Source organism: Polyodon spathula, chromosome 55 (genome assembly GCF_017654505.1).
Source record: "Polyodon spathula isolate WHYD16114869_AA chromosome 55, ASM1765450v1, whole genome shotgun sequence".
Classification (NCBI taxonomy): Eukaryota; Metazoa; Chordata; class Actinopteri; order Acipenseriformes; family Polyodontidae; genus Polyodon; species Polyodon spathula.
In genome coordinates, this window is record NC_054588.1 from 1,142,685 (window position 1) to 1,155,137 (window position 12,453).

At 38.9% G+C, this 12,453-nt stretch overlaps 1 protein-coding gene across 2 annotated transcripts; it reads left to right on the forward strand.

The window, feature by feature from the left end:
• Nucleotides 1-6,292: 6,292 nt before the first annotated feature.
• zgc:66427 (uncharacterized protein LOC406256 homolog) lies at nucleotides 6,293-12,436 on the forward strand. Of its 2 annotated transcripts, none has more exons than XM_041239611.1 (5): nucleotides 6,293-6,886; nucleotides 8,896-8,994; nucleotides 9,520-9,625; nucleotides 9,966-10,059; nucleotides 10,636-12,436. In XM_041239611.1, the coding sequence occupies exons 1-4, from the start codon at nucleotides 6,469-6,471 to the stop codon at nucleotides 10,021-10,023; spliced, it is 681 nt and encodes a 226-aa protein (XP_041095545.1). In that variant the 5' UTR covers nucleotides 6,293-6,468; the 3' UTR covers nucleotides 10,024-10,059; nucleotides 10,636-12,436. The 2 variants fall into 2 exon arrangements, with proteins under 2 accessions (XP_041095545.1, XP_041095544.1); XM_041239610.1 differs by having other exon boundaries at nucleotides 6,294-6,886; nucleotides 9,966-10,063.
• Nucleotides 12,437-12,453: the final 17 nt, after the last annotated feature.

Sequence of the window (12,453 nt, forward strand, 5' to 3'; positions counted from 1 at the left end):
CACCAGCAGGGGGTGACATATGAGCTATAGTTGTTCTATGCGGATATACACCACTGCTAGTATGTGCTACAGTTCATGAACTTCACGCACACAAGACCTAACACTGCTCCCGGCCCAGCATCCATGCCCAAACGAGCTACTCATTTTCACGAATGTCCTCCTAGCTCTTCTCTTCAGCGCCATTCTGAGACACGGGCGAGGGGAGGAGCCAACAGCACAGCAGAACAACGCAATTAAACGAGGCAGTCTTCCCAGCGACAGCGAGTGGGAGAAGTACAGGCGTGGAAAAATACAGAGCAGTTTAGAAGCAGTTGGAAAGCAGGTTGACGGCTGCAGAAGAAACTAAACTTAAAAAAAAAACCCTCAACATGGTCTTCAAGCCAGTAATCTGTGACACCTGCTTGATGTGGGAAATCCGAGAAAACCCAGCGGAGCTAAACCAAGTGTGCGTAAAGTGCCGTGCGATCCAGGATTTGCATAAACTAGTAAGTATGCTAGAAATGGAGCTGGAAGAAGTGAGACAGCAACAGGATCTTGAGGAACTGGCACACCCACAATTCATGGAAGTCTGCATCACCCCTAACAGACTGAAAGCTACCAGGGAGATAGAAGGTCAGAACAGCTGGGATCAGGTAGGCAGAAGCAGGGAAAAAAAGACACTTTGTCAAACACAACCACCAGAAATCAAAACAACCAACAAATTTGAGTCACTTCAGAATTTTGATGAGCAGAACCAACAACAAGAGAATGAAAGGAACAACATCCAGGACCCTATTGACAGTGGTGACCAGACAGCAAAAAGAAGGGAGGTCATGATTGTTGGGGACTCCATATTGAGAAACACAGCAAGTTCAATTCGCAGTTTGGACCCCCTTACTACAACAGTGTGCTGCCTTCCGGGAGCCTCAGTCAAGCACATCACTGAGAATGTGGACAGGCTCCTAGAACGAACAGGAGACGACCCGGTAGTAGTCGTCCACATCGGTACAAACAACATTGGAAGAGACAGACCAAAATCCCTGCAAAACAAATTCAGAGAGCTAGGAAGGAAATTAAAAGAGAAAACCAAAACTGTGGTATTTTCTGGTATACTACCGGCACCTTGCAAAGGACCATATGGACAGCTGGAAATAATTAATCAAAACGCATGGCTGAAGACGTGATGCACACGGGAAGGCTTCACCTATCTTGATCATTGGACCACATTCTACAACGAGGACTATCTGTATAGACGGGACGGACTGCACTTAAATAACAAGGGAACCAGTCTACTTGGAGAAAAGATCCTCGAGCAGGTTCAGAAGCATTTAAACTAGAAAGGAAGGGGGGAGAAATCAACAAAAAAACAGAAGGGAGACCGCATCAAAACAAGAACAACAACTCAGGTAAGACAACCATTAAATGTATTTATCTAAATGCTAGAAGTATCAGAAACAAAATTCTAGAACTTGAAGCTACTGCACTAACAAGTAACTATGATGTGATAGGTGTTACTGAAACTTGGTTGTCTGAGAGTGATGGGGATGAATATAATATTTGTGGGTATACACTGTATAGGAAAGACAGGCAGGACAGAAGAGGAGGAGGGGTAGCGCTATACATAAGAAACAGTCTTGAAGCCCAGGTGTTAAACCTGGACAAAGAAAATAAAACCGAATCAATATGGGTCAGAATAACAGACAAAAATTCAAAAGGCATAATAATAGGAGCATGCTATAGACCGCCAGATTCAGACGGTGAGCAAAATAATCTGTTATACAATGACATTAGAAATGTGTGTAGCAAAGGAGAAGCCATACTAATGGGGGATTTCAACTTCCCCCAAATAAAATGGGAAAACCCGGTGGGTAGCACGAAGGATGAAATAGAAATGGTGGAAATGACAAATGACTGCTTCCTAACACAATTTGTCAAGGCACCGACTAGAGGGGAGGCATGCCTTGATTTAGTCTTTTCAAATAACGAAGACAGAATAACTAAAACAGAGGTCAGAGAACCACTGGCAAACTCAGACCACAACATGGTCTCATTTGAAGTGTTTTTTAAATCCCCAAAAGTAATGACTAAAGCTAAGGTTTACAATTTTAGAAAAGCAAACTATGAAGGTATGAAACAGAGACTAACAGAAGTAGATTGGAGTAAAATAGAGAAAACACCCACAGAAGAAGGATGGTTGTTCTTCAAAAATGTAGTACTAGAGGCGCAAAACAATTACATCCCTAAAGTAGACAAATCTAAATGTAAAACTAAATTGCCAAAATGGTTTAATAGATCAATTAAAAAAAAAAATATTCAGCGAAAAAAGGCACTTTACAGAGCATTAAAAAAGGACCAAAAAGAAAGTATGCAGAAAGAGTACACAGAACTGCAAACGCAAGTCAAAAAGGAAGTTAGAAAGGCCAAGAGAGAAATAGAAATGAACATTGCTAAGGGGGCTAAAACCAATTCCAAAATGTTTTTCCAATATTACAACAGCAAGAGAACATTCAAAGAGGAGATTAAATGTTTAAGAGATACAAATGGCAAAATCGTAGAGGAAGAAAAAAAAAAGCAAATATATTAAATGATTACTTTTCACAAGTTTTTACAAAGGAAGATACTGACAACATGCCCCACATGTCATCCAGTTCCTATCCAGTTTTAAATAACTTTAGCATAACTGAGGCAGAAGTGTTAAAGGGACTAGGAGCTCTTAAAATAAACAAATCCCCTGGGCCGGATGAGATCCTCCCAGTAGTACTCAAAGAAATGAAAGAAGTAATTTACAAACCGCTAACCAAGATCATGCAGCAGTCTCTTGACACAGGGGTGGTACCGACAGACTGGAAAATTGCAAACGTAATACCGATCCACAAAAAGGGAAACAAAACTGAACCAGGTAACTACAGATCAGTAAGCCTGACTTCTATTATATGCAAACTTATGGAAACTATAATAAGATCCAAAACGGAAAATTGCCTTTATGGTCCTGGGAGACAGTCAACATGGTTTTAGGAAAGGGAGATCGTGTCTAACTAACTTGCTTGATTTTTTTGAGGATGCAACATCGATAATGGATAATTGCAAAGCATATGACATGGTTTATTTAGATTTCCAGAAAGCTTTTGACAAAGTCCCGCACAAAAGATTAATTCTCAAACTGAATGCAGTTGGGATTCAAGGAAACACATGTACATGGATTAGGGAGTGGTTAACATGTAGAAAACAGAAAGTACTGATTAGAGGAAAAACCTTAGAATGGAGTGTGGTAACCAGCGGTGTACCACAGGGATCAGTATTAGGTCCTCTGCTATTCCTAATCTACATTAATGATTTAGATTCTGGTATAGTAAGCAAACTTGTTAAATTTGCAGACGACACAAAAGTAGGAGGAGTGGCAAACACTGTTGTAGCAGCAAAGGTCATTCAAAATGATCTAGACAAGATTCAGAACTGGGCAGACACATGGCAAATGACATTTAATAGAGAAAAGTGTAAGGTACTGCACGCAGGAAATAAAATATACATTATAAATATCATATGGGAGATATTGAAATTGGAGAAGGAATCTATGAAAAAGACCTAATGTCTTCATCTAGACAATGTGGGGAAGCCATAAAAAAGGCTAACAAGATGCTTGGATACATTGTGAAAAGTGTTGAATTTAAATCAAGGGAAGTTATGTTAAAACTGTACAATGCACTAGTAAGACCTCATCTTGAATATTGTGTTCAGTTCTGGTCACCTCGCTATAAAAAAGATATTGCTGCTCTAGAAAGAGTGCAAAGAAGAGCGACCAGAATTATTCCGGGCTTAAAAGGCATGTCATATGCAGACAGGCTAAAAGAATTGAATCTGTTCAGTCTTGAACAAAGAAGACTACGTGGCGACCTAATTCAAGCATTCAAAATTCTAAAAGGTATTGACAGTGTCGACCCAAGGGACTTTTTCAGCCTGAAAAAAGAAACAAGGACCAGGGGTCACAAATGGAGATTAGACAAAGGGGCATTCAGAACAGAAAATAGGAGGCACTTTTTTACACAGAGAATTGTGAGGGTCTGGAATCAACTCCCCAGTAATGTTGTTGAAGCTGACACCCTGGGATCCTTCAAGAAGCTGCTTGATGAGATTCTGGGATCAATAAGCTACTAACAACCAAACGAGCAAGATGGGCCGAATGGCCTCCTCTTGTTTGTAAACTTGCTAAAGTTCTTATGTTCTTCGTTCTTAATGAAGCTGTAGAAGTGTTCAGCTACAAACAAGTGGGCTAATTGATTAATTACACCGCGATTACCTTACACACGTCTTTGAAAAACCTATCAACATAACAGAATCAAAGTGCAATAACATTTTTTTTAAAAAAAGACACATCTTAAATCATTATAAATACAAAATTAAAGTTTGGAAAGCTTAACTCGTGATGAACTCTCCACACAAACGTATTTACTTCTTCCGTCTTCGATACACGCCCATAAAGCCGAGCTACCTTTGTCGGTCAGTTATAATGTATTATCTTATAACTTTGTACAGGTATCAAATACGGTCACTATTAACTATAGATAGGAAAGCATGTTCTGTATAGGGTATCCACAAGCAGTGTAGCATGAACAAGTATACCCGTGTAATAGTACAACCCCTCTATTCCACGGTCTTTACTTGTGAAGAGGTCATCAAATAGGATGGCCGACCAGTCTAAGGCACTCCGTTCAGATCGCTGTTCCCTGTGGAGATGTATTTACCAATCCCACCTATGACTGTTCTCTTGTGGATATCGCGTTTATTTTATATTTATTATCATTTAAACAAAGATAACTCCTGCTTCCTTCTTAGCCTTGTATATTGATCTGACTTTATTTAAATATATCTATCTCCTTGCAGGGGCGCTGCTGCTGCTTTTTGATTGGATTCTGGCCTAGGGGTTTGTCTGTGTGGAGTTTACATGTTCTCACCCTGTTTGTGTTGGTTTTCTTTGGGTACTCTGGTACATGCTGTTCAGGTCTCTCTCTCTCTCTCTCTCTCTCTCTCTCTCTCTCTCTCTCTCTCTCTCTCTCTCTCTCTCTCTCTCTCTCTCTCTCTCTCTCTCTCTCTCTCTCTCTCTCCTTGTGTTGAAACAAAGTGGCGCTCTGTGTGTCCTGAGGATGCCCAAATAAAAAATAAATAGATATATGTTGAAATAAATGAATAGATGGACATTTATTTATTTATCTTTAATTTTGGCATGAAATATCCTCCAGTGTCCAGCATAATAAAGAGGAGCGTTGATAAGCGGTCAGTGGGCGAGATTAATAATAGAGTTATAACAAATATAGAAACTTTCATCTTCATCTGCTAAGAAATACATCATTCATATATATATATATATATATATATATATATATATATATATATATATATAGATAGATAGATAGATAGATAGATAGATAGATAGATAGATAGATAGATAGATATGTAAGGATATATGTATGATGGAAGTGACGGATATTTTTTTCTTCATTGGGTAATATTAGGGTTAATCATAGCACGCACGTCCTCAGGTATTTTGCTTCAGGTGCGGTGATTCCCGTACTTCCTGGAACGCTCTGCACACATTTCCGTGCAGTCATTAAAATAAAATTTTCCTAATAACAAAAAAAAAAAAAAACCCGGCGCGTCACTGCCAGTTTCGCACTGATTAAAGAGACGCGGCTGTGTCACCGCGTCTAGAATTAATGGGGAATTACAGGAGGGAAGGGAATGGGACGGGGCGGGCGGGGAGGAGTTACAGCTAAGTTACACCTAGAATTTTAGGTCTGAGATCAAATGAAAATAAAAACAACATGAACATAATTTAGATATTTTAATTAACATTGTGTAATCAAATAACTTACCAAATCTTCTTTCATACTTTCACCTGAAGAAGAGTCCTTTGAGGTCCAATAAAAAGGTATCCCATCTTCCCCTCTTTGTCAGAGTTAGATGCGGTATTTGTAAATGTGATGTGCCAAATATTGTGTAGTCGAATATGAATTTGTTTTGACCAAATTATCCTTAATTATTATTATTATTATTATTATTATTATTATTATTATTATTATTATTATTAGACTGTGTTATCTAATACTTAGATTGCTCTCAACACAAACATTCACATACGTTATAAATACGTGTACATGTATTCGTTTGTTTGGATCCCACCCTTAATACATCCGGCTGGACTGGTATTACATTAAGGACGGTCTCTTTAAAAAGAAAAAAAAAACAAAAAACTTTTTTTTAAAAACAGCTGTCTCTAGATGCTGATTGGCTGAGGAAGTTTAGTCGGCCCCCACGTCACAAAGAGAACAGGCAAAGTCACTAACGCGTGTTACTTCCCCTGTCAGTTTAAACTCTTGCGGGATTGAGATATTAATACCAGAAAACCAAAAAAGACATCCGATTAAAACCACTTGGGTTTGATATTGAAACTTTTTTTTCTTCTGTATTTAAGTTTGTCGATATTGTTTTGCCGACATGGGAGCTAAATCGAGCCGAATTCAAACAGCAGGCGCCGGGAGGAACGGGCTGAGTCAGGATTCACACAGGATACAGAACCGCAACAGTTTAGCGGACTTTCTCAGTCGTTTGCACAACAGCGTCCAGGGTGACGGAACCGAACCCTACCAGAACCGAGACCGTTTTAAACAGGAATCCAGGAGTTACGCGCAGCAGAGCCGGTCCAATAACTGTGACATTAGCGCGGCTACCGGTACTTCATTAGAACCAGGTGACCAACAAATCTGTAGCGCTAGTAAAAACAAGACTAGCCACAGTAACCGGACTGGGACCGACAAAGCTCACCGGGCGCTTCAAATGTTACCAGCCACTGTCCTCAGCACTAGATCTGCTTTCCCCCGGATAAACCACGGCCGACACGGCAACAGTAAAACCGGTGAGTCATAAATGAGCTTAGGAGTCGCGCTGGTCAGCCGGTCTAGTCTAATTGCCCTACAGCGGAGGGGGGGGGGGGGGGGGGGAATGGTTTGAATTGTAGTTGCTTTGGTAGAGCCCTGCACTTGATAGATTGCAGACAGGATCGGTGCAAGGCTATGGCACGGTTTACGTTGAAAGTTGAGTAAAGTTTTTAGAGCCGGTGATTTACATTGTTGTCGTTGTGGCTGAGCACACGCTCGATTGTGTCAGCGAGCACTGTTTCCCGGAATAGTTAACCGATACTCTGTTGTTTCCTCAGAGCGACCGCATCCCGGTTGCTCATCCATTTAAATCGCCTTCGTCTGACACATTCCCGCTTTCACAATACACAGCGCTGCGCTGTTTGACGTCCTCCTCCGTAAAACAGTAACAGTAAATGTGCAATCGTCGTGGTTTTGCTGTTTTGTTTTCACATTTTTAAGTACAAACCCCTAGCAGTGTGCTCGGCAGTTAGACGGCTCGGTCGTTTTGTTATTCAACGATAAAATACTGAAACGTATGGATTACTTGTTTTATAATTATGGAAATGTTTAATAATTCATAGTAGTTTTAACTTAGTGGACTTTTTAAAATTGTATGTGTGTGTGTGTGTGTGTGTGTGTGTGTGTGTGTATGTATATATATATATATATATATATATATATATATATATATATATATATATATATATATATATATATGAGATGTTTATGAAATGTGTACATGCGTACGTACTCATGTGCATCTCTGTGTGTTTGTGAAAGTTGTTAGAATTGAGATTCGCACTGAGGTTTGAAGCGACTTCTCAGAAAATTACACCCTCTCAGTTCCAGTTAATCTGATCTGCGTTTCCTTGGTTGCAGTTTGAGTCATACTACATTACCGCATTGAAACAAGACAATACAAAGTGTGCTGCTTGGGATGTGGCTTATTGACCAACCTAAGCTGCAAGAAAACGCCAGGGTAAACGCAGCTAACTTTAATAGCTTCAGTACTGTAGATTAATGTGTAGGCAGTTTTTCTTAAGTGGAATTAGGTTTTGTTATGCTAGAAACCTTGCTTGAATCCCCTTGCACAAGACTGATCCATCATTTCGGACTTATATTTCACACGCTTTCAGAAAGTGGGAATCAAGAAGTGGGTTTTTATTTGGGCATGTTGTCAACCAGTTAGAATGATTCCTTGAAAAATAATTTGTCCACCTTTTATTTTTGTATGCATGTCAAACCATTGACTTATTCCAGAAATAAGCCATATTTTCTAAAACATGTAGATAATTATCTTCATAATGATACCCCATATGTATTAGGGTGTTTTTGTTTTAATTGTGAGGCCGTCTAATTTATAAAATGGAGAATAATGTCCTCAGATGGGCAATACATTCCCATGCAGTATTTTATATATTTGCTGATGGGATTGTTTCCTGCCACAGTTCTCGAGTTCTGTGTTGCTTGTTGCAGGAGACCTTAGTTTGTCAGTGAGTTATTAAACTGCATAAGGAATTCTATTTAAAATAGTAACAACTTTGAGAGCTTGAACAACGTTTCAAACCAGGTTCCTTTCAGCTCTTCCATAGCTTCGTGAACTAAAAAAAAAGTGAAAAAAGAAAAAGTAGAATAAACTGAGAATGAAGCAGACAGAACGCTTGCTGATATCGTTCTGATATCGTTTTGTCTGGTGAGAGAATCTAGCAACGCTGGACGGGTAGTTCACGCATAACCAAACCCACTGTTTTATAAACTCTGAGTTTGCCGTGCAGAGGCCTGAAACCTCGTCTCCTGAAAACAAGTTCCAAGCCACAAAGTGGCTTTGTGTTCCCTCAGCTTTGGAAGAAAGTCAGCAAGACAAAAGCTGCTGTAGTTTCTAGTCTTGCCTGTATAGAACTGATGTTTGAAAGTTAGAAGTTGTTGGTAACGTGCTATACGTCCTATGAGATCGACTCTACACACACAGTGATCTTCATACTGCTCTTTGTCTCTTTTTCTCCAGCTGTGAAGTGCCCATTTTGTGCCAAGCCTTTCCCTGCCAGTCGATTTGAAGAACACGTTCTGAGCTGCATTAGAAAAAAGCAAAAACTGCCCTATAACAGTAAGTAACGTCCCATAAAATGGCATTATTGTCTATATTCAGATTCAGTGACAAAAATGAATGCCTGAAAGGAAACACAACCTGCTAAAAGAGAGAACCTGAGCAGAGGGCCCATTTGAGAGAGACGAAGGCATATTCATTTTTGCATAGAATGTTGCCAGGCTGTGTTATTCCAGATGATTCATTGGGATTCAAGAAACTAAACCATATTTCGTAACGGAAGAAAATTCTGGGAACTAGAAAAAGCCATCAAGGTTCTTCTCTTGTCAGCACACCGTTCTCCCTTACTGTGCAGAACTCATCTAAAAGCACAGACTCTACTCTTTTAAAATGTTCCTGGTGTTTTCGACTACTTCACCTGGCCGGCTAGTCCTTGCATTTCTAACTCTCTGTGTAAAACAGGGCTTCCTGCCTTCTGTTCTAAACTTACCTCTACTCACCTTCCATTTATTTCAGTAAGCACTTGATCATGGTTTGGTGACACTGCTGTTTCAACTTGTACCTGTATTTCTGTGCTGTGTGCAGCTGACTGTTTGGGGAGAGATGCTGGGGAGTGCTCTGTTTGCCTGGAGGATCTGAAGCAGGGAGACATGATCGCCAGACTGTCCTGTCTCTGTGTATATCACAAGAGGTAAGGACTGGAGTGGGTCTGATATACTAGATGTGGGACAAGTTACAAAACTGATCAGCATCTGCCATTAGATCCGTGGTAATCAAACTGGGGGGGCACAGTATATATCCCTTGGGGGGGTGATAATGTACTTTTTTTTTTAGTGTTGTAGTATTACCCTACCCCATATATACACATAATTATAATATACTATATATATATTATATATATATATTATATATATATATATATATATATATATAGAATCTCAAATCTTACTGCTGATGGAGACTTCAGAGTTTTCATTTTCTTTAACCTCTAACCCCAGTCCTAACTTTCTGCCCCTGTTTGGTTTCCCCAGCTGTATAGATTCCTGGTGTAGCGTCAAGCCGTGCTGCCCAGAGCACCCCTTTAACTGAACATCTCCCCGGAGTCTGAAATGAATCCTGTCCAAGGCAGGTACGTTTAAAACATCCATCAACTTGTGCAATAAACAGCACGCTGGAAAGTGCATCAGGTCAATATGATCCAAGGGTTAAGACTGTCTTGCCAGGTGACCATTGTCCTTAGGCTAAGCACTTAAAGGTCAATGCCATGTGACCATTGAATTGCAGTGCAGTTCTGGAAACTAACCGTACAAAAAGGTGTACAGAGGCAGGTGTGCACATCTATTAAAAGCATTGAAAGTCATTTTCAGTTAGACTTTCAGACTTGCAAACAACCTCTATTCCCAAGGGGCTTATAACTTGGAGGCTGTACTGTACTTAATAAATGAAATCTATATCATCCATTTATTATAAAGACCTTTACTACATGTTTATGTGTTACTTTATTAAGAAATGCTAAAAGCAACTAAAATCTAATGACAAATGTTTCCAGTTGAAACGTTGCTCATTTAATTTTTGTTTCCTGCTATTTCTTAATGTAGCACTTTGAGTTTTTTCTATAGTTACGATAGATTCTTAATTATTTTATTAGCAAAATAAATAATATGCTTAAAAATCTTTTTTTTTTTTTTTTTTTTCTCCCAGTTATTTCCAGGGAAATTCAATACGGATTTAAATAAAATGAAAACAAAATGAAGAAGCATATCAAAGGAGCCAAAAGACAATTGGAAACCAATTTACCCAGGTGGCGCAGTGGTGCTTGCCACTTCTTCTGAAGGCTGGGTGCTAGGTTTTTTCTGGAGTTCTGGGTTCAATTCTGTGAACAAGTGGAATGTTTGGCTAGTCAATGGTCTTCTCTACCATCCCTGTGAATGGGTTTATTACACAAAGCAAGCCCCCATCACACTCACACAGAAGACATGAACTATGATTTTAAGAGAAAGGTCAAGAACAGAATGGCCAGCAGAAGGTGTTCAGAACTGTGAAGGGGAAAAGGTCACGGTGCCTGACTGCAACCACGTTCTTCTTGAGTTTTCATGAGAATCATTGAAATTTACTTTAATAATAATAATAATAATAATAATAATAATGTGCTCTGTGCTAAACATCTATTGCATATGGATTCAAGCTTCACATATAGATCTATTCCATAATAATTCTGTAACTTAAAATGCATAACAATCCCAGAATCTTATATCGGGGGAAATAATAATAATAATAATTAAGATAGTGCCGGTCAATTTGAAGGCTCTACCTTGTGATGGCTGACACAACTGGAGTTGTGTCTCAAGCTGAAGGCGCCAACGAAAAGTCAACCACCACACGATAGAGGCTTCATCGAGAGGGCACCATCACTGTTAGGAAACGTTATCTTTAACTTGTAATCATTTGCGTGGTGCCCTTCTGCTGAGAAGTTTTAGGAAAATGGTCCCAGGAAGGTTCATAAAAGATCACATGCACAATGAGAAGAAGGAAAATAACTTTTTTGTTTTCTGATCCAAGCTTGCAGTTACTTTATCTGGACAGTGGAGAATATCTCAATGGAACAATATTACTAAACTGTCCAAAAATGACAAATGAATGCCATTTCCAAAAAGTAAATGCCTCCAGTGCCTGATCGAGAAGGAAAGGGAATACCACTATTAAGATAAATATTTATCAATGTACTATTAATACTTGTATCTTATCTAAATGTAGAGTTGAGATTGACCGTGCTTTATAAAATATACAAAATTAAAATATTATAGACAAACAGTGCATCAAATAATATATTTTTCATTTTAGGTGTATTTTTAAAATTGTCATATAAAGCACGTCTTTTTTTATTTGTATACATTACTAGGATTTACAACCCCTTTACCTGGCGTTGCACAGGACAGAATCCGTAATGCATCACACCACACTGCCCTCCACACGTCAACACAGAAACACCGGTTGCAGAATTCGTTCTTCACTTCCTCTCCCCAGACAGTGGTGCGCTGATGAATGAACTCAATCACTGAAGTCCGTGTATTTTCTATTTGCCGAGATTCATGCTCTGTGTTCATTTTAAAAGCTATTTATTTGTTTTTGAATATGTAACGCTGTTTTCTCTTTGCGTAATGTGGTGTGCCTAGGGCTGAACTTTGTTTTTCTGTTATTTTTTACAATATATAATTTAATAACTCTTCGTTATGAGATTCATTGGGGGTGACTGTTTTGTGTCACTGTTATTGTGATCATTATAAATCCTTCATGAAATCTTTATTTAAAAAAAGAGGATGTTATGTTATAAAAATATGCAGTTGAATGCAGTATATTGTACAAACCCTTACTCTCAGCCTGCTGTTGAAGCCAAGGTAAATGTTATAATGAGAGCTGTATTTTCTTTTTATGTTAACTGCTTATTTCACAGTAGATATTTGAAGCTATTTTTCAATTAAACACAATATTTATTAAAGCAGAACAAAATTGCGTTGTCAT